Source organism: Scyliorhinus canicula, chromosome 9 (assembly GCF_902713615.1).
Source record: "Scyliorhinus canicula chromosome 9, sScyCan1.1, whole genome shotgun sequence".
NCBI lineage: Eukaryota > Metazoa > Chordata > Chondrichthyes > Carcharhiniformes > Scyliorhinidae > Scyliorhinus > Scyliorhinus canicula.
This window is the reverse complement of record NC_052154.1, coordinates 94,787,614-94,810,330: the sequence shown is the minus strand read 5'-3', so window position 1 is coordinate 94,810,330 and position 22,717 is coordinate 94,787,614. Positions and strand designations below refer to the sequence as shown.

The window sequence follows — 22,717 nt, the reverse complement described above, 5'->3', positions numbered from 1 at the left end:
GTTCAGGCAGTCTGACTATTCTGTGGGCAATCAGGTGTGGAAATGCCCCTTGTGCTGTGTGAGAAGATGCAGCTCAGAGACCTGTTTACTCGCTGCTTTGTGCTGAGCTGACTGATTGGCTGTGTTGGATATTGAGGGTGTTTATTGGAAGTATTTCCCTTCTGATTTACAGGCTGAGATTTGTTGATGGGTCATTACTGAATGTGAGAAGGTGAGGTGTAATTATCTGGGAGGGGCAGAGACACATTTATTCAAATGTCTTTAAAGATTTTACCTGAAGGCCTCGGCCTTTCCCAAAAGCCTGGGCTTGGATTTGATACTTTTGCCCAGTGCTGTGAGCTGAATTTGGGATGTGCAGCCTGAGTGAGGGCAGTGTATCTGATTCCCAGGATAAACCAGAAGCCTTTAATCAGCTTCACTAGAGTAATGTTTACCTCCGCTTCCAGCACTTGAAATGAAAATGGAAATCGCTTATTGTCACAAGTCGGCTTCAAATGAAGTTACTGTGAAAAGCCCCGAGTCGCCACATTTGGCCTGTTCGGGGAGGCTGGTATGGGAATTGAACCGTGCTGCTGGCCTGCCTTGGTCTGCTTTCAAAGCCATCCATTTAGCCCTGTGCTAAACCACACCTAAGCAGTGTGTTTTCGTCAAATAATTTTGGAAAATAAGGGGAGAAAATTCAAAATTTTCACTGAATTAACATTCCTGCTTTGTGTTTTTTATATTAAACACATTGGGTACGATTCTCCAGAAAGATTTCTAAGTGTGGTAGCGAGCGGGAAGTGCTGTGAGCTTCCCAGTTGGTCCACCTAATTAGTCCACTTAATTAGTCCACCTAACACAGCCCCTTGGGCTTCTTGCCACAAATGAAGGCTCACCAGTCAATTTGCCGGGACCGCCCTCGCCAGCTGCCCGCTGACAAGGTCAAGCAGCATTTAAACAGCTAACTGCACTCAGCTCACAGTCATGGCGTCGAGATGACTGACCCCACAATTTGGGGTGCAGATTTAGGGAGGTTCCCTGATGCGGTGGAGGCCAGGATGGATGTCCTGTTCCCCTGAGGGTCATGGAGAATGAGGCACAGGGCAGCCAATGCTTCCGGGGATGAAGTGGTGGCAGCCGTGAACTCTGGGAGTGTGACCAGGAGGACTGGCCTCCAGTGTCGCAAGAAGGTCAACCTACACCAGGCAGCACGGGTGAGTTGACACCAACACCGCGCAACCGAGACCTTTCCACTCCCACGCAACCAACCCCCTCTCCACCCTCCCTTCTCACTCCCCCTCCCACTTTTGTGAAGCACACATGTGTCTCTGGGGAGGGAGAGGGAACCGGCAGGCAGTGCAGGGATACTGTTGCGGGGGACGACTTACCAGGGGTAAGCAATGGGGCACAGGTCCCTGGCACAGAGTCTGTCCCTGTTGCTCAGAAGGGAAGGGAGAAGAGGAACAGAGCACTTGTCATTGGGGACTCCATAGTTAGAGGAACAGACAGGAGGTTCTGTGGGAACGAAAGAGACTCACGGTTGGTGTGTTGCCTCCCAGGTGCCAGGGTTCGTGATGTCTCTGATCATGTTTTTGGGATCCTTAAGGGGGAGGAGGAGCAGCCCCAAGTCGTGGTCCACGTAGGTACCAACGACATAGGTAGGAAGAGAGTTGGGGATTTGAGACAGAAATTCAGGGAGCTAGGGTGGAAGCTGAGAGATAGAACAAACAGAGTTGTTATCTCTGTGTTGTTACCCATGCCACGTGCAAGCGAAGTGAGAAATAAGGAGAGGGAGGAGTTGAACACGTGGCTACAGGGATGGTGCAGGAGGGAGGGTTTTGGTTTCCTGGATAATTGGGGCTCATTCTGGGGTACGTGGGACCTCTACAAACAGGATGGTCTTCACCTGAACCAGAGGGGTACCAATATCCTGGGGGGGAGATTTGCTAGTGCTCTTCGGGGGGGGTTTAAACTAATTCAGCAGGGGGATGGGAACCCAAATTGTAGTCCCAGTGTACAGGATGTTGAGAGTAGTGAGGTCAGGGATAGGGTTAAAAGTTCGAAAGAGGACACCGGCAAGCAAGACGCTGGTTTGATGTGTGTCTACTTCAACGCCAGGAGCATCCGGAATAAGGTGGGTGAGCTTGCAGCATGGGTTGGTACCTGGGATCTCGATGTTATGGCGATTTCAGAGACATGGGTAGAGCAGGGACAGGAATGGTTGTTGCAGGTTCCAGGATTTAGATGTTTCTGTAAGAACAGAGCAGATGGTAAAAGAGGGGGGTGTGTGGCATTGTTAATCAAGGAAAGTATTACGGCGGTAGAAAGGACGTTTGAGGACTCGTGTACTGAGGTAGTATGGGCTGAGGTTAGGAACAGGAGAGGAGAGGTCACCCTGTTGGCAGTTGTCCATAGACCTCCGAATAGTTCCAGAGATGTAGAGGAAAGGATTGCAAAGATGATTCTCGACAGGAGCGAGAGTAACAGGGTAGTTGTTATGGGGGACTTTAACTTTCCAAATATTGACTGGAAATACTATAGTACTATAGATGGGTCAGTTTTTGTGTAGTGTGTGCAGGAGGGTTTTCTGACACAGTATGTAGACAGGCCAACAAGGGGCGATGCCACATTGGATTTGGTGCTGGGTAATGAACCCGGCCAGGTGTTAGATTTAGATGTAGGTGAGCACTTTGGTGATAGTGATCACAATTCGGTTATGTTTACTTTAGCAATGGGCAGGGATAGGTATATTCCGCAAGGCAAGAATTATAGCTGGGGGAAAGGCAATTATGATGCTATTAGGCAAGATTTAGGATGGGGAAGGAAACTGCAGGGGATGGGTACAATCGAAATGTGGAGCTTTTTCAAAGAACAGCTACTGCAATCCTTGATAAGTCCTTGATAAGTATGTACCTGTCAGCAGGGAGGAAGTTGTCGAGCAAGGGAACCGTGGTTTACTAAGGAAGTTGAAGCACTTGTCAAGAGGAAGAAGAAGGCTTATGTTAGGATGAGACATGAAGGCTCAGTTAGGGCACTTGAGAGTTACAGGTTAGCCAGGAAGGACCTAAAGGGAGAGTTAAGAAGAGCGAGGAGAGGACACGAAAAGTCGTTGGCGGATAGGATCAAGGAAAACCCTAAGGCTTTCTATAGGTATATCAGGAACAAAAGAATGACGAGAGTAGATTAGGGCCAATCAAGGGTAGTAGTGGAAAGTTGTGTGTGGAATCAGAGGAGATAGGGGAAGCGTTAAATGGATATTTTTCATCAGTGTTTACACTGGAGAAAGACAATGTTGTTGAGGAGAATACTCGGGTTCAGTCGACCAGGCTAGATGGAATTGAGGTTCAAAAGGAGGAGATGTTATCAATTTTAGAAAATGTCAAAATAGATAAGTCCCCTGGGCCAGATGGGATTTATCCTAGGATTCTCTGGGAAGCCAGGGAGGAGATTGCAGAGCCTTTGTCCTTGATCTTTATCAACAGGAATAGTGCCGGAAGACTGGAGGATAGCAAATGTTGTCCCCTTGTTCAAGAAGGGGAGTAGAGACAACCCTGGTAATTATAGACCTGTCAGCCTTACTTCGGTTGTGGGTAAAATGTTGAAAAAGGTTATAAGAGATAGGGTTTATAATCATCTTGAAAAGAACAAGTTGATTAGCGATAGTCAACATGGTTTTGTGAAGGGTAGGTCATGCCTCACAAACCTTATTTAGTTTTTTGAGAAGGTGACTAAACAGGTGGATGAGGGTAAAGCGGTTGATGTGTATATGGATTTTAGTAAGGCGTTTGATAAGGTTCCCCACGGTAGGCTATTGCAGAAAATAAGGAAGTATGGGATTGAAGGTGATTTAGCGGTTTGGATCAGTAATTGGCTCGCTGAAAGAAGACAGAGGGTGGTGGTTGATGGCAAATGTTCATCCTGGAGTTCAGTTACTAGTGGTGTACCGCAAGGATCTGTTTTGGGGCCACTGCTGTTTGTCATTTTTATAAATGACCTGGAAGAGGGTGTAGAAGGATGGGTTAGTAAATTTGCAGATGACACGAAGGTCGGTGGAGTTGTGGACAGTGCTGAAGGATGTTATAGGATACAGAGGGACATAGATAAGCTGCAGAGCTGGGCTGAGAGGTGGCAGATGGAGTTTAATGCGGAAAAGTGTGAGGCGGTTCACTTTGGAAGGAGTAACAGGAATGCAGAGTACTGGGCTAATGGTAAGATTCTTGGTAGCGTAGATGAACAGAGAGATCTCGGCATCCAGGTACATAAATCCCTGAAAGTTGCCACCCAGGTTAATAGGGCTGCTAAGGAGGCATATGGTGTGCTAGCCTTTATCAGTAGGGGGATTGAGTTTCGGAGCCACAAGGTCATGCTGCAGCTGTACATAACTCTGGTGCGGCCGCTCCTGGAGTACTGCGTGCAGTTCTGGTCACCACATTATAGGAAGGATGTGGAAGCTTTGGAAAGGGTTCAGAGGAGATTTACTAGGATGTTGCCTGGTATGGAGGGAAGGTCTTACGAGGAAAGGCTCAGGGACTTGAGGTTGTTTTCGTTAGAGAGGAGAAGTCTGAGAGGTGACTTAATGGAGACATATAAGATAGTCAGAGGGTTAGATAGGGTGGACAGTGAGAGTCTTTTTCCGCGGATGGTGATGACCAACACGAGGGGACATAGCTTTAAATTGAGGGGTGGTAGATATAGGACAGATGTCAGAGGCAGTTTCTTTACTCAGAGAGTAGTAGGGGTGTGGAACGCCCTGCCTGCAACAGTAGTAGACTCGCCAACTTTAAGGGCATTTAAGTGGTCACTGCATAGACATATGGATGAAAATGGAATAGTGTAGGTCAGATAGGCTTCAGAAGGTTTCACAGGTCGGCGCAACATCGAGGGCCGAAGGGCCCGTACTGCGCTGTAGTGTTCTATGTTCTGCAGGAGAAGCTCTCCCACAATCGCTGGGAGAGGGCCCAGACTGGCAGAGGCATGCCCCACATACAAAGTCTCACCATCTTCGAGGAACGGGTCCTGGAGGTGACTAGGGTGGCAGAGGGCAGAGCGGTTACCAAGGCTTAAGTTGGCACACGCCGCCGAGGCGAGGGTCCACTTGGTCCCACCCAGAGGACCTGTCAAACATGAGTCGTTATTGCCCTACTGACTGACCCATCCCTGCTACTGACCACAGGTCCTCCAGCTGATGGCACCGCCCATTCGAGGTGGCCCATCCCTTGCCTCCCATGAGACCACCTCGCGGAGAGAAACTCAGAGGGTGCCACGATCGACGCATCACAGCTGTCATCCCCACCCTCCACCAGCACAGACAAACAAACCTCAGTGGGAAACGTTAATGAACAGGCTTCTGGAGCACAACCTGGTGAGCTCCACACTTGTACATCAGTGGAGGCTGGAATGCCCAGGCGAGACAGTAGTCGGAGGTCTGCTGGATCCCAGGACACAGCTGGATCCCAGGCAATGCTGAGCCGAGGGAATGGGTTTACCCGGAGCTGTTGTAGACATTAGGGAACGGCCGGGACATTCAGAGGGAGATGTCAGCAACACTCCAGCAGGTCCATAGCTGATTGGAGGAGTCCCAGATGCTAAAAGTGCAGAAGATGTCACCGGCAATGTGTGGCACCGAGACCAACACTGCTCGTGTGGTGACTGTAGTGGAGAGCATGGACATAACATCGGCACCGTTAGTGGAAGTGTTCATGTCGTGGTACAGACTGACAGCCATAGCTGAGGACCTTGGCACAATGTCCGACTCGCTGGGGATGTGACCCAGTACCAGGTTGACCTTGATGAGATGCTGAGAGACATGTCCTGCTGTCAGATGAGAATGGCCAAGGTGCTACGCAGCTTGTCCCAGTAGCAGGTGGGTGTTGCCGAGGCGTTGCAGAGCATGCCCAAGTCACTAACGAGCATCGCTGAGGGCGTCGACACCATGGTGCAGACCATGGGGAACCGTCAAGGCTTGCAGAGCCAGATGATGCGGGGCAGCCGGGGCTCGAACCAGCTGCCCCTCCGTCCCGAGGTGAACCCTGGGCCCTATGGGCAACGGGTGTGAGGAGAGGGTGCTGTGTGCAACCCGGACCAGTCCCATGGGGTGGGGCTGGTGGCTGCCAGCTCCCCTGAGACCCACCCCTCTGATCAGGCTGTGTCGCGGGCACACGGGCAGGGCGGCACGGCAGTGCATGTGCCGGCGACAAGTGTGCCTGGCCCCAGAGCTCCCAGGGATGCCCACCAGGGACATCGAAGGTCATGGGATGTGGTAAGCAGCTGGCTACCTCCATTTCAGATGTGCATCCTTGGGACACCCCAAGATGTATGATAGAATTTACAGTGCAGTCATTCGGCCCATCGAGTCTGCACCAGCCCTTGGAAAGAGCACCCTACCTCCGTATCTGTAAATACATTGTCATGATATCAGAATAAGTTGCATTACATCGCCCATGCCTCCACCCTATCTCCGTAACCCAGTAACACCACCTAACCTTTTTGGACACTAAGGAGCAATTTAGCACGGCCAATCCACCTAACCACATCTTTGGACATCTGAGGACCTGGCTAATGACGCCAGTATGGAGTCCGGAGACTTGATATAACGAGGCCCGTGTGGCCACCCGGGCTGTCATTGCATGGTGCATCGGACTGCCCAAGGTGCAATTCCGATGCTTCGACTGCTCCGGCGGTGCCCTGCAGTACACCGCCCGGAGGGCTGTCTGCTTTGTGGTGGTCTATGTGCCCTCCACAACCTGGCACAGCACATCTTTTGCACATCTTGTAGCGGCACAGCAAGTAAAGTTAAGCACGTTGAGGATCACTTAGTGCACTGGGTGAGGGGGAAGAGGGTGGTGGGGGGATAGGTAGGAGGTGGGGGTTGCTGGGTGAGGGTGTGGTGGGGAGAATGGAGCTGCAGCATTGGGAGAGCGGGACATTATTAGACACCGGTGACACATTAAACACCCTTGGCCACAATCACTATGACACCTCTGTCACTTTCGTCCGCAATGAGGGCTGACCTCCGAACCCTTGGCAAATCTCTCCAGGCACCTCCCCCTCCCCGGCACCCCGGCTGTGAGTGAGTTCTCAGCAGACAGGCAGGGGTCAGACTGCCATAGATTGAGGATCGGCGCTAAGCTCTATGCGGGTTATCATCACCCCCTGCCGCCGACAGTGACCCACTGACAGTGCCAACACAGTCCCAGCACCCTGGAGTGATGTGACACAGACCCTTTGGGGGGGGGGGGGGGAGTGGAGTGGTGGGTAAGGGTGATGGACAAGCCATGTCCTTTGTGAAGTGGGTGACTGTGAAGACCACCCTGGCCTAAGGGCTTGCCGGACGCCTGTCCTGCAGCCTCCGGCTGGTCCTCCGGGAATTTCCGGGATCGTCCTCTAGCTGGTCCGACGGCTCCTCTTTATCCTCGTACTCCTTCTTGATGAGCACATGTTCCTCATCCCCAACCTCCAGCACACCGCCCTTGTGCTGTGCCAGGTTGTGGAGGACACACAGACCACCAAAAAGCAGACAGCCCTCCGGGCGGTGTATTGCAGGGCACCGCAGGAGCAGTCGAAGCATCGGAATTGCATTTTGAGCAGTCCGATGCACCATGCAATGAGACGGGCCTCATTGTATCAGGTCTCCGGCCTGCGTACTGGCGTCATTAGCCAGGTCCTCAGTGGGTACCACTTAATTCCACCAAGAGCCATCCACCCATCCTCGGAGAGGCCGGTGGATGTCTGACTGCCCCAGGATTTAGCTGTTGTGCACACTCTCTGGTGGCGACATGGCAGCACAGTGGTTTGCACTGTTGCTTCACAGCGCCAGGGTCCAAGGTTCAATTCCCGACTTGGGTCACTGTCTGTGCAGAGTCTGCATGTTCTCCCTGTGTCTGCGTGAGTTTCCTCCCGGTTTATCCGGTTTCCTCCCACAAGTCCTGAAAGACGTGCTGTTGGGTGAATTAGACTTCTGAATTCTCTCTGTTTACCCGAACAGGCACTGGAATGTGGCGACTGGGGGCTTTTCACAGTAACTTAATTGTAGTGATAATGTAAGCCTACTTGTGACAATAATAATGCACGCGTGTATGATCTTCATGTGATAGTCACACACGAGCTGCATGTTCAGGGAGTTGAAACCCTTCCTGTTAACGTAGGGCACTCCCAGCTGGCCCAGTGAGTGCAAGGTGACATACACACAGTCTATCAGCCCCTGGACCAGGGGCATCCCGGCGGTGGTGGAAAATCCTGCTGCCCGGGCATCTTGTTGGGCTTGGTCTATGTCAAAGTTGATATAGTTTTCCACCCGGGAAACAGGCATCCAGGTAACCTGTCGAATGTACCTGTGGACTGTGGCCTGCGAGATGCCACACAGGTTCCCCCTCGAGCCTTGGAATGATCCCAAGGCATAAAGGTTCAGGGCTGCAGTGACCTTGAGGGCCATCGGGTGTCCTCCTCCATGTGGTGCCAAGTCCACAAGGACATGACACAGGTGTTGCACCGTCTCCTTGTTGAGGCGGAGCCTCCTGCGGCACAAGCTGCCCGTCATTTGTTCAAAGGACCAGTGACGCCTGTACACCCTGGGCTTTCGCGGACCCCCCCTCTGGGTCCCTCTCTGGCCTGAAGGGTGGCCGGCTCCTCTGGTGTGGGGTGGGTCCAGCACATGGGCTGCCACCTCTAGCATCTACATACGCTGCTGCTGCTGCTGTCTACGGTGTCTGGCCACCTGGCCTACCAGTAGCACCACTAGAGCCTGTTCTGAGAGGTCCAATATACTGTCCATACCATTCAATATCTGTAAGGAATTGGGAGAGGGTGTTACACTGACAAACAGCGGTAACTCCCACCCTGGGATTCTCCCTTCCCCCATCGGGCCCCCTCACCAGACCCGGCATCCAGACACTTGGACATAACTGGACTGGATGCTGGTCCTTCTCCCCGTTAAACTCGCCCACCTTCTGACCATGGACGTGTCCCCAGAGCTGTGTACCATCACCTGGATGTTAAGATGTTGGCTGCTGCGTTTGTGGTGTTGCTGCCCGCATGGTTGAGGCACAGTGTCCAGTCATCACAGTGTGATTGGAATGATCGGCAATGACTTTCACATGCTACATTACTCACACATGTCTACCCACAGAATCCACTTGGGGTTGTGTGAAGCGCTCACTTAACCACGATTGCAAATTCCCTATTACCTTCCCCCGCACGGCCAGAGGCCTCCTCCGTCAGTGGGGGTTATGGGTGGTCGGTTGCGCAGACGGGCAAGAACAAGGGATGCCCCTGGAATGGGTACATGAATCAGGGGTTGGCATGGTGATGCCACGCGCAGCTGCCCCCCACCCACTTTCCCATGTTGATCCACCCCCCACCAAGCACTGGGGCAGCAAGCCCAATGCCCGAAGGCTTGTGATCAAAGATGGCTACTCACCTCCTCGGCTTCCCACAGAAGCCCTTCCACCAGGTTCACCTTTTTAAAAGGGAGTACTAATCGGCGCCAACTTGGGAGGCTGCTGAAGCACGGGAGGCCGTCGGATATGGGGTCACTCACGTTAATTGTATAGAAATAGGGCTTAAGCGGTGATGATTCTCACCGCGCTATGGCGGGATTATGATTTGGCGTCTGGCACAGTTCTCATTTTCGGCCTCTCCTGCCATCCGCCGGCCTCGTTTCGCTCGAGCGAGAGCGCAATGAGGCCGGAGAATCGCGCCCATTCTCCAAGGGTAAAACTGGTCTTCACCAGCATGACATAATCTCATAGTGAATTGTCCACATCTATCCTATCTATTCCCTACATAATTTTATATGTTTCTATAAGATCCCCCCTCATCCTTCTAAATTCCAACGAGTACAGTCCCAGTCTACTCAACCTCTCCTCGTAATCCAACCCCTTCAGCTCTGGGATTAACCTCGTGAATCTCCTCTGCACACCCTCCAGCGCCAGTACGTCCTTTTTCAAGTAAGGAGACCAAAACTGAACACAATAGTTAGTGTGGCCTCACTAACACCTTATACAATTGCAACATAACCTCCCTAGTCTTAAACTCCATCCCTCTAGCAATGAAGGACAAAATTCCATTTGCCTTCTTAATCACCTGTTGCACCTGCAAACCAACTTTCTGTGACTCATGCACTAGCACACCCAGGTCTCTCTGCACAGCGGCATGCTTTAATATTTTATTGTTTAAATAATAATCCCGTTTGCTGTTATTCCTACCAAAATGGATAACCTCACATTTGTCAACATTGTATTCCATCTGCCAGACCCGAGCCCATTCACTGAACCTATCCAAATCCCTCTGCAGACTTCCAGTATCCTCTGCACTTTTCGCTTTACCACTCATCTTAGTGTCATCTGCAAACTTGGACACATTGCCCTTGGTCCCCAACTCCAAATCATCTATGTAAATTGTGAACAATTGTGGGCCCAACACAGATCCCTGAGGGACACCACTAGCTACTGATTGCCAACCAGACAAACACCCATTAATCCCCACTCTTTGCTTTCTATTAATTAACCAATCCTCTATCCATGCTACTACTTTACCCTTAATGCCATGCATCTTTATCTTATGCAGCAACCTTTTGTGTGGCACCTTGTCAAAGGCTTTCTGGAAATCCAGATATACCACATCCATTGGCTCCCCGTTATCTACTGCACTGGTAATGTCCTCAAAAAATTCCACTAAATTAGTTAGGCACGACCTGCCCTTTATGAACCCATGCTGCGTCTGCCCAATGGGACAATTTAACCAGGTCTCAACCAAGGCAACCTTGAGGAGGAGTTTATAGAATGTATCCGCGATAGTTTCCTAGAACAGTATGTAATGGAACCTACGAGAAAATAACCCATGCTGCGTCTGCCCAATGGGACAATTTCTATCCTGATGCCTCGCAATTTCTTCCTTGATGATAGATTCCAGCATCTTCCCTATTACCGAAGTTAAACTCACTGGCCTATAATTTCCTGCTTTCTGCCTACCTCCTTTTTTAAACAGTGGCGTCACGTTTGCTAATTTCCAATCCACCGGGACCACCCCAGAGTCTAGTGAATTTCGGTAAATTATCACTAGTGCATCTGCAATTTCCCTAGCCATCTCTTTTAGCACTCTGGGATGCATTCCATCAGGGCCAGGAGACTTTCTACCTTTAGCCCCATTAGTTTTCCCGTCACTACCTCCTTAGCGATAACAATCCTCTCAAGGTCCTCACCTATCATAGCCTCATTTCTATCAGTCGCTGGCATGTTATTTGTGTCTTCCACTGTGAAGACCGACCCAAAAAACCTGTTCAGTTCCTCAGCCATTTCCTCATCTCCCATTATTAATACTCCCTTCTCATCCTCTAAAGGACCTTAGCCACTCTTTTTTTGTTCCGCAACCTCTCCTGACACCGCGTTCCAGGCGCTCACCACCTTGTGTAAAAAAAAAACGGCTCACACATCTCCTCTAAACTTTGCCCCACGGACCGTAAACCTATGCCTCCGAGTGACTGACCCCTTCACCCCAGGAAAGAGTACCTGCCCTTCGGCCCTCCAAGCCTGTGCCGACCATGCTGCCCATCTAAACTAAAATCTCCCACACTTCCTGGGTCCGTATCCCTCTATTCCCATCCTATTCATGTATTTGTCAAGATGCCCCTTAAACGTCACTATCGTCCTTGCTCCACCATCTGCTCCGGCAGCGAGTTCCAGGCACCCACTACCCTCTGTGTAAAAAAAACTTGCCTCGTACATCTCCTCTAAACCTTGCCCCTCGCACCTTAAACCTATGCCCCCTAGTAATTGACCCCTCGACCCTGGGAAAAAAAACCTCTGACCATCCACTCTGTTCTACGCTCCTCATAATTTTGTAGACCTCAATCAGGTCGCCCCTCAATCTTCTTCGTTCCAGTGAGAACAAACCAAGTTTATTCAACCTCTCCTCATAGCTAATGCCCTCCATACCAGGCAACATCCTGATAAATCTCTTCTGCACCCCCTCTAAAACCTCCACATCTTTCTGGTTGTGTGGTGACCACACTTGAACACTGTACTCCAAGTGTGGCCTAACTAAGGTTCTGTACAACTGCAACATGACTTGCCAATTTCTATACTCAATGCCCCAGCCAATGAAGGCAAGCATGCCGTATGCCTTCTTGACTACCGTCTCTACCTCTGTTGCCCCTTTCAGTGACCTGTGGACCTAGATCTCTCTGACTTTCAATGCTCCTGCGGGTTCTACCATTCACTGTATATTCCCTACCTGCATTAAACCTTCCAAAATGCATTACCTCACATTTGTCCGGATTAAACTCCATCTGCCATCTCTCCGCCCAAGTCTCCAAACAATCTAAATCCTGCTGTATCCTCTGACAATCCTCATCGCTATCTGCAATCCCACCAACCTTTGTGTCGTCCGCAAAGTTACGAATGAGACCAGTTACATTTTCCTCCAAATCATTTATATATACTACGAACAGCAAAAGTCCCAACACTGATCCCTGCGGAACACCACTTGTCACAACCCTCTAATCAGAAAAGCACCCTTCCATTGCTACTCTCTGTTTTCTATGACCTAGCCAGTTCTGTATCCATCTTGCCAGCTCACCTCTGATCCTGTGTGACCTTTTGTACCAGTCTACCATGAGGGACCTTGTCAAAGGCCTTACTTCAGATTCATACTGAATCAGACACTGACTCAGTGACTCAGCTGAGAAACTGAAAAACAGTTTTGAAGATTTTGATTTCACAACTTACCTCTTTAATGACCACACTGCCCAATTTCCACTCTGGCTGTGTCTCACTCACTCAGGGTGTGTCTCCTTCACGTGCGCAAAGTTTACTGAGTGCACTTTGTGTCTGTCTTTTATACAGAATTCAGCTAAACAAGATGAGTCACACTACTTAAGCTCAACACAGAGACGGTTGGACAGTGAAACCATCATCTTAAATCGATTGGGTCAGGGGAACATTGACATATTATCAGATCTGAAACTGCTCAGTGGTGTGGAACATTCCATGAAAACCAACCTTTCTGAAGGTCCGGCTGTGGGTGATTGGTCGCGGTGAAGCTGGGAAGAAGTGTGAGTGGGCTCCAAGTGTGGTGAGAGCTTCAATCATTCATCGAGCCTCATGAACCACTGACTCATTCCGACAGGCAAGAGGCTGTTCGAGTGTGAAGAGGGTTCCACAGGCTCATTGGCTCTCGCAATATTCAAGATCCATCTAATGCAGAACTGTTAACAAAAGGACAACTTGATGGAAGAGAAATCATTCAAGTGTGAGGTGTGCGATCGAGCCTTCCCAAAGTTATCAACACTTGTGCAACATCGACACACTCACACAGGGGAGAAGCCATTCACGTGCAAGGTGTGTGACAAATCCTTTGCTTGGTCATCAAATCTCCGTGTGCACAAATGCATTCAAAAACGTGATAATCTGTTTTCATGCAAGGTTTGTGGTAAAGCATTCACGCAGTCCTGGAGTCTCCGTGTACATCTGCGCATTCACACTGGGGAGAAACCATTCACCTGTGAGGTGTGTGACAAATCATTCTCACAGCCATCCTCTCTCCGTGAACACCAACGCCTTCACACTGGGGAGAAACCATTCAAATGTGAGATTTGTAACACATCATTCAGACAGTCATCAGCCTATCGTACACACCAACGCATTCACACTGGGGAAAAGCCATTCAAGTGCGAGGTGTGCGATAAATCATACTCATCGTTAACTAACCTCCGTGAACACCAGCGCATTCACACAGGGGCAGAAGAGGTCAAATGTGATGTTTGTGATAAAGTCTTCACAAATTTAAGGAGCCTCCAGTTACATCAGACAATCCACACAGGAGAGAAACACTTCAATTGTGAGTTTTGCGATAAAGCTTTCGCGAGATCGTCAACCCTCCTGATACACCAGAGGATTCACACGGGGGAGAAACCCTTCAAGTGTCAATTTTGTCAGATGGCTTTTTCCCAAAACTATCATCTCTTGAGGCACCAGAGAGTGCACACAGGGGAGAAACCCTTCAAGTGTGAGCTGTGTAATGAAGCCTTCACACAGTCATCAACGCTGGTAAAACACCGACGTAGTCACACCAGGGAGAAGCCGTTCAAGTGTGAAGTGTGTGAAAAATCGTTCTCACAATCATCTCATCTCCAGAGGCACCAACGTATGCACACTGGGGAGAAACCATTCAAGTGCGAAGTGTGTGATAAATCATTTTCATACTCATCGTCCCTCTGCGCACACCAACACATTCACACTGGGGAGAAACCGTTCAAGTGTGAGGTGTGTGACAAGACCTTTGCGGAATCCTGGGATCTGCTCAAACATCGACGGATTCACCCAGGGGAAAAGCCATTCACTCATGACATGTGTGACCAATCTTTCCCAAACTCATCATCCCTCTGTTCGCACCAACGCCTTCACGCAGGGGAGAAACCTTTCCCAGGTGAGGTGTGTGCTAAATCCTACTTGAGGTCCTCGGACCTTCTGTTCCATCAGAGGCTCCACACAGGGGAGTGAGAATTCAATTGTGAGCTTAGTGTGGGGAAAGCAGTGCTCTAACTGCAAGAAGCTGAACCACTTTGCACACACATTTGCCATCAGATCAAAGAAGGAATTGTAAAATAAATTCTTGTAATAGCCAGAGAGGATTTTGATCAAAGAAGGAACAAGTCTTGGCACAAAAAGAAGCCATTCTGAAGTTATCCCAAAAAAATAAGTTAAAATGTTCGAGATTGGAAAATGAACTTAGAAATGAGGCTATGCCGGGACAGCACGGTCGCACAGTGGTTAGCACTGCTGCCTAACGGCGCTGAGGATTCGATGCCAGCCCTGGGTCACTCCGTGTGGAGTTTCCACATTCTCCCCGTGTCTGCGTGGGTCTGACCCCCACAACCCAAAGATGTGCAGAGTAAATGGATAGGCCACGTTAAATTGCCACTTAATTGGAATTTTTTTTTATTTTAAAAAAAGAATGAGGCTGTGCTGACAGCTAAAGAAGAAGGAGATAATGTAACTCTGGGTTTAACGGAGACGTTCTTTGTCAAGTTTAAAGTTGAGAAAGCTACAGACATGGAAACCAATGAGGTTCAAAAGCTGAAATCAGGACCAGCTATTTAAAAGAGTGAGCTTCAAAATCCACCTGTGAATGAGAATGAAAAATTTTCTTTTGTAGACAGAACTTTGCACTATAAATATTGTAAGAAAACTCTCCGAAAACATCACAAAAAGACATAATTTACATCTTGAATTGGACAGGGGATTCAACAGAGTGCTAATGAACTTGTGAAGTTGATTGGACACTGGGAAGATGATTATTGTGTGTATTGCATGCGATAAAATTATTGTTAAGATCTATAACATATTGTAAATTGTAATATTCTAGGCTATTTAAATCAAAGTATATCACTTGGTGACACATTTCCATTTTCTTCTGATGGGAGATGTTGTGAATACTTAGTTCATGGCTCCATTCAGTTTTAGTTTTGGAAATATAACTTTGATGTTAACGATTTAAAAAGGTCAGAACAGATAGCAATATAAAGTAGCAGGTGGGCTTATTAGCTGGAGAGCTGATCCCTGCATTCCAGAGAGGTTGTTTTGGGAATTGAAGCTGAATGAGTTGAAAAGCATTCAGTGAGCCCTTAAAGGCTGTGACATCCCATTTACTAAATTATCAATTGCACTCAATAAACACCCGCTCAGTGTGAGAATTATATAATTAACAATGCGGAAGTAAGCTATTTGGCCCATTGAGTCTGCACCAGCCCTTGGAAAGAGCATCCTACTTAAGCCAATCTTCCACCCTATCCCCGTAACCCCACCTAACCTTTTGGACACTGAGGGGCAATTTAGCATGAAGGCTGTTTTATTTTTCTGCCTCCGTAGATAGTTCAGGCAGTGCCCTATTGGATCCCCCTCCACCAACACCCCAACTCCCTCCCTCCCCACCACTCTCCTTTCCCCTCCCTCCCCACTACCCACTTCCTTTCCTTTCTGTTGGTACAGAGGTGAGGATATCTAGTCTCTCCAGCCCAAACTTTTGTGCTTGTACCATTTGTTTTTTGCAGAAATGTGTTGTGAACTGTTTTAATAATCAGAGTATCCAAACCCCCTCCCCGCACATTTGGTACTGAGGGGAGGGTACCCTGTTTCGCCAAGACAAAATTAGTGTTTGTACCGTTTGGCCTTGTTTATATTTTTTACTGTTTTAATAAAAAGATATGGCCAATCCACCTAACCTGCACATCTTTGGAGTATGTGGTACATGCAATAGTGAGATCAGCCACGGAAGGAAGGGATGGACCTTGTCCCTAATCAGCTGACCATCAGGTCACTCCCCTTCCCCGAAAATGGGTGTGATGTCCGAGTTCCAGACAATGAAAGCATTGTGGGAGGATCCAGTGTGAATGACATTCACATGGAGTATTCTTTTTCAGCCATTATACACAACATGAAGGAGGGGGATTGTATGACGTCACAAAAGTGATAACACTTCAGCTGTCAAATGCCCAGTTTTCACAGAAGTTGATATATAAATGCTGGTCTTTTTTTCTAAGGAAAATGTTATGTTTCCTGTGGAATAAATGGAGAAAGTGTACCAACCCACAGTGACATTGACCAATATATTGTTTATAGGACTCTTATTGTCGGCTCCTCGGTATTTCAGTGGATAGGAACACACCACACTGATAAATCAGCAAAAATTTGAATCTTTTTTGAGTTATAAATTATACAGAGGATTGAGAAAACAGCAGACATACAATAACACAATATTTATCTTACGCCAAACTTTGAATCAAACAACTTAAGATCATTCCCAGACCATGAAATAAATCTTGGAAGAATTGGTGAACATATCACATCGTTGATGGGCTGAGGGAACTCAGTTCTGAAGTGACTCGGCCCCATTCCCTAACCATATTCAAAATATCTCTGCTCAAACTACAGTAAGAGGTTGCAAGTCCGGTGGTCCCCCTCCAGTCTTCTCCCGCTCCCAGCAGTTGTGGGTGCTGTTCTCCTGGGGGGCGGGAAAGAAAAGAACAGCATTAGACAGTATGCGTATGCACCCCAGAGGTGGGTAGCTGGTGGCCTCAGTGGCCAGGGCACCCAGCCATGGCAGTCTGTTTGGGTGCCTACGTGGTGCACAGGGATTTGGCCGCTATGCTGGGTGGGAGGAGGGCCACAGGTGTGTGGGATGGGGGTTGGTGCTGGGGGCACAGTGCTGCCTACTGATACTGGCCGCCTTGAAGAGGTCATGCAGTTTTTTGTCATACTGCTGGCCGGTCTGGACGGTGTTGTTCGTTGCTCTGACCACCTCTGCCACCTGCACCCAGGTATGGCAAACTACGACAACTGACAGCCTCCTTCCTGGGCCAGGTTACAGGGTGGCCCACCTCTCCTCCACCGCATCCAGCTGGGTCTCCAGCTCGGAGTCCGTAAATTGTGGGTCCATGTGTCTTGCTGGTACCTTGTTGGCTAGGATGGTGTGTGTGGAGAGTGAAGTGGGTATATGCGGCTACAGCTTGTCGGTCTCCTGAGTATCAATCGCGAATCTGGCGAATCCCACACAGTTTCTCATTGGAATCGATTGTGGTGCCGTGCTAGCCTCTTAACAGTCGCTGAATCATAGATATTTTCATAGAATTTACAGTGCAGAAGGAGGCCATTCAGCCCATCGGGTCTGCACCGGCTCTTGGAAAGAGCACCCTACCCAAGGTCAACGCCTCCACCCTATCCCCATAACCCAGTAACCCCTCCCAACACTAAGGGCAATTTTGGACACTAAGGGCAATTTATCTTGGCCAATCTACCTAACCTGCACATCTTTGGACTGTGGGAGGAAACCGGAGCACCCGGAGGAAACCCACGCAGACACGGGGAGGATGTGCAGACTCCGCACAGACCCAAGCCGGAATCGAACCTGGGACCCTGGAGCTGTGAAGCAATTGTGCTATCCGCAAGATAGTGAGGTGCAAGATTAGCTGTCATAGACGTCCACGAATCCTGCACCGGCATCAAAACTTAGGACTGGATTCTCTGATTTTGTGGCGAAGTGCCAACACCGGCATGGGAAAAACCAGCGGCAAACCCTCACCGGGACTGGTGAGAGGCAAGCAGCGGTGCAGGGTAAAACACCCAGTCCCACACCAGAAACAGCCGGAGAATGGCCGTGTCACACCGTACAACATTGCGTCAACCATGCCCGGACCTGACCTTCCAGATAGTGCACCACGGGACCACTCCCCCCCCCCTGCCAGCCCTCGTTGAAGCCCCCCCCCCCCCCCCCCCCCCCCCCCGGTTGGCACCGCACCACTCCCTCGGCCCCACAACTGTGGCGGGGAGGTTGACGAAAACTGAGAGCACAAGTGATCTGCGCCGTCCTGAACTCGGCCAATCGGGGGTGGAGCATCAGGGAAGGGCCTTGGTGACACCCTGAGGCCGTCCCAATGGTGTGCTGCCGACTCCCCGATGACACCGTTTTGGACGGGGCGGAGCATCAGAAAACAGGCGCCGCTCTCGATTCCTTCCCAAAACGGGATTCTCCGCCCGATCACGATACCGCCGTGGGCAACCGACAATCCCACCGTTAGTCTCAGGAACAGAGATTACCACCCACAGTCTCTCATTCAGTCACAGAGTCAATCTCCCGGTCACAGAGTCAATCTCCCGGTCACAGAGTCAATCTCCCAGTCACAGAGTCAATCTCCCGGTCACAGAGTCAATCTCCCAGTCACAGAGTCAATCTCCCGGTCACAGAGTCAATCTCCCGGTCACAGAGTCAATCTCCCGGTCACAGAGTCAATCTCCCGGTCACAGAGTCAATCTCCCGGTCACAGAGTCAATCTCCCAGTCACAGAGTCAATCTCCCAGTCACAGAGTCAATCTCCCAGTCACAGAGTCAATCTCCCAGTCACAGAGTCAATCTCCCGGTCACAGAGTCAATCTCCCGGTCACAGAGTCAATCTCCCAGCCACAGAGTCAATCTCCCAGTCACAGAGTCAATCTCCCAGTCACAGAGTCAATCTCCCGGTCACAGAAACAATCTCCCGGTCACAGAGTCAATCTCCCAGTCACAGAGTCAATCTCCCGGTCACAGAATCAATCTCCCAGTCACAGAGTCAATCTCCCGGTCACAGAGTCAATCTCCCAGCCACAGAGTCAATCTCCCGGTCACAGAAACAATCCCCCGGTCACAGAGTCAATCTCCCGGTCACAGAGTCAATCTCCCGGTCACAGAGTCAATCTCCCAGTCACAGAGTCAATCTCCCAGTCACAGAGTCAATCTCCCAGTCACAGAGTCAATCTCCCAGTCACAGAGTCAATCTCCCAGTCACAGAGTCAATCTCCTGGTCAAAGAGTCAATCTCCCAGCCACAGAGTCAATCTCCCGGTCACAGAAACAATCTCCCGGTCACAGAGTCAACCTCCCAGTCACAGAGTCAACATCCCAGTCACAAAGTCAATCTCCCAGTCACAGAGTCAATCTCCCAGTCACAGAGTCAATCTCCCAGTCACAGAGTCAATCTCCTGGTCAAAGAGTCAATCTCCCAGCCACAGAGTCAATCTCCCGGTCACAGAACAATCTCCCGGTCACAGAGTCAATCTCCCAGTCACAGAGTCAATCTCCCAGTCACAGAGTCAATCTCCCAGTCACAGAGTCAATCTCCTGGTCAAAGAGTCAATCTCCCAGCCACAGAGTCAATCTCCCAGTCACAGAGTCAATCTCCCAGTCACAGAGTCAATCTCCCAGTCACAGAGTCAATCTCCCAGTCACAGAGTCAATCTCCCAGTCACAGAGTCAATCTCCTGGTCAAAGAGTCAATCTCCCAGCCACAGAGTCAATCTCCCGGTCACAGAAACAATCTCCCGGTCACAGAGTCAATCTCCCAGTCACAGAGTCAATCTCCCAGTCACAGAGTCAATCTCCCAGTCACAGAGTCAATCTCCCAGTCACAGAGTCAATCTCCCAGTCACAGAGTCAATCTCCTGGTCAAAGAGTCAATCTCCCAGCCACAGAGTCAATCTCCCGGTCACAGAAACAATCTCCCGGTCACAGAGTCAACCTCCCAGTCACAGAGTCAACATCCCAGTCACAAAGTCAATCTCCCAGTCACAGAGTCAATCTCCCAGTCACAGAGTCAATCTCCCAGTCACAGAGTCAATCTCCCGGTCACAGAGTCAATCTCCCAGTCACAGAGTCAATCTCCCGGTCACAGAAACAATCTCCCGGTCACAGAGTCAACCTCCCGGTCACAGAGTTAATCTCCCGGTCACAGAGTCAATCTCCCGGTCACAGAGTCAATCTCCCAGTCACAGAGTCAATCTCCCGGTCACAGAGTCAATCTCCCGGTCACAGAAACAATCTCCCGGTCACAGAGTCAATCTCCCAGTCACAGAGTCAATCTCCCGGTCACAGAGTCAATCTCCCGGTCACAGAGTCAATCTCCCGGTCAAAGAGTCAATCTCCCAGTCACAGAGTCAATCTCCCAGCCACAGAGTCAATCTCCCGGCCACAGAAACAATCTCCCGGTCACAGAGTCAAATTCCCGGTCACAGAGTCAATCTCCCAGTCACAAAGTCAATCTCCCAGTCACAGAGTCAATCTCCCAGTCACAGAGTCAACCTCCCGGTCACAGAGTCAACCTCCCGGTCACAGAGTCAACCTCCCGGTCACAGAGTCAATCTCCCGGTCACAGAGTCAATCTCCCAGTCACAGAGTCAATCTCCCAGCCACAGAGTCAATCTCCCGGTCACAGAAACAATCTCCCGGTCACAGAGTCAATCTCCCAGTCACAGAGTCAACCTCCCGGTCACAGAGTCAACCTCCCGGTCACAGAGTCAACCTCCCGGTCACAGAGTCAATCTCCCAGTCACAGAGTCAATCTACCAGTCACAGAGTCAATCTCCCAGTCACAGAGTCAATCTCCCGGTCACAGAAACAATCTCCCGGTCACAGAGTCAATCTCCCGGTCACAGAGTCAATCTCCCAGTCACAGAGTCAATCTCCCGGTCACAGAGTCAATCTCCCGGTCACAGAGTCAATCTCCCAGTCACAGAGTCAATCTCCCAGCCACAGAGTCAATCTCCCGGTCACAGAGTCAACCTCCCAGTCACAGAGTCAATCTCCCAGTCACAGAGTAAATCTCCCGGTCACAGAGTCAGTCTCCCGGTCACAGAGTCAATCTCCCGGTCAAAGAGTCAATCTCCCAGTCACAGTGTCAATCTCCCGGTCACAGAGTCAATCTCCCGGTCACAGAGTCAATCTCCCGGTCACAGAGTCAGTCTCCCGGTCACAGAGTCAACCTCCCGGTCACAGAGTCAATCTCCCAGTCACAGAGTCAATCTCCCAGTCACAGAGTCAATCTCCCGGTCACAGAGTCAATCTCCCCGCCACAGAGTCAACCTCCCAGTCACAGAGTCAATCTCCCAGTCACAAAGTCAATCTCCCAGTCACAGAGTCAATCTCCCAGTCACAGAGTCAATCTCCCAGTCACAGAGTCAATCTCCCAGCCACAGAGTCAATCTCCCAGCCACAGTGTCAATCTCCCGGTCACAGAGTCAATCTCCCGGTCACAGAGTCAATCTCCCAGCACAGAGTCAATCTCCCGGTCACAGAGTCAATTTCCCGGTCACAGAGTCAATCTCCCGGTCACAGAGTCAATCTCCCGGTCACAGAGTCAATTTCCCGGTCACAGAGTCAATCTCCCAGCCACAGAGTCAATCTCCCAGTCAGAGAGTCAATCTCCCGGTCACAGAGTCAATCTCCCAGTCACAGAGTCAATCTCCCAGTCAGAGAGTCAATCTCCCAGCCACAGAGTCAATCTCCCAGCCACAGAGTCAATCTCCCGGTCACAGAGTCAATCTCCCGATCACAGAGACAATCTCCCGGTCACAGAGTCAATCTCCCGGTCACAGAAACAATCTCCCGGTCACAGAGTCAATCTCCCGGTCACAGAGTCAATCTCCCGGTCACATAGTCAATCTCCCGGTCACAGAGTCAATCTCCCGGTCACAGAGTCAATCTCCCGGTCACAGAGTCAATCTCCCGGTCACAGAGTCAATCTCCCGGTCACAGAGTCAATCTCCCGGTCACAGAAACAATCTCCCGGTCACAGAGTCAATCTCCCGGTCACAGAATCAATCTCCCAGTCACAGAGTCAATCTCCCGGTCACAGAGTCAATCTCCCAGCCACAGAGTCAATCTCCCGGTCACAGAGTCAATCTCCCGGTCACAGAGTCAATCTCCCAGTCACAGAGTCAACCTCCCGGTCACAGAGTCAACCTCCCGGTCACAGAGTCAACCTCCCGGTCACAGAGTCAATCTCCCAGTCACAGAGTCAATCTACCAGTCACAGAGTCAATCTCCCAGTCACAGAGTCAATCTCCCGGTCACAGAAACAATCTCCCGGTCACAGAGTCAATCTCCCGGTCACAGAGTCAATCTCCCGGTCACAGAGTCAATCTCCCGGTCACAGAGTCAATCTCCCGGTCACAGAGTCAATCTCCCAGTCACAGAGTCAATCTCCCAGCCACAGAGTCAATCTCCCGGTCACAGAGTCAACCTCCCAGTCACAGAGTCAATCTCCCAGTCACAGAGTAAATCTCCCGGTCACAGAGTCAGTCTCCCGGTCACAGAGTCAATCTCCCGGTCAAAGAGTCAATCTCCCAGTCACAGTGTCAATCTCCCGGTCACAGAGTCAATCTCCCGGTCACAGAGTCAATCTCCCGGTCACAGAGTCAGTCTCCCGGTCACAGAGT

The 22,717-nt window shown here is 50.2% G+C and overlaps 3 protein-coding genes across 5 annotated transcripts in view; all 3 read left to right on the top strand.

Moving 5' to 3' along the window:
• The window catches only part of LOC119970912 (basic proline-rich protein-like), a gene marked incomplete at its 5' end in the record, with an annotated part of 44,732 nt that extends 31,716 nt beyond the window's left edge, over nucleotides 1–13,016 (top strand). The window contains one exon of the mRNA XM_038806022.1: nucleotides 12,822–13,016. Within this exon, the coding sequence (XP_038661950.1) occupies nucleotides 12,822–13,016 (195 nt within the window). The remainder of the gene's footprint in view (nucleotides 1–12,821) is intronic.
• The window catches only part of LOC119971546 (zinc finger E-box-binding homeobox 1-like), a 703,616-nt gene that overhangs the window by 446,089 nt on the left and 234,810 nt on the right, over nucleotides 1–22,717 (top strand). The gene's annotated exons all lie outside the window — the stretch shown is intronic.
• LOC119971544 (zinc finger protein 271-like) lies at nucleotides 2,053–15,818 on the top strand. Its single transcript, XM_038807209.1, has 2 exons — nucleotides 2,053–2,116; nucleotides 12,822–15,818. Exon 2 carries the CDS (start codon nucleotides 13,206–13,208, stop codon nucleotides 14,475–14,477), a length of 1,272 nt encoding a protein of 423 aa, XP_038663137.1. The 5' UTR covers nucleotides 2,053–2,116; nucleotides 12,822–13,205; the 3' UTR covers nucleotides 14,478–15,818.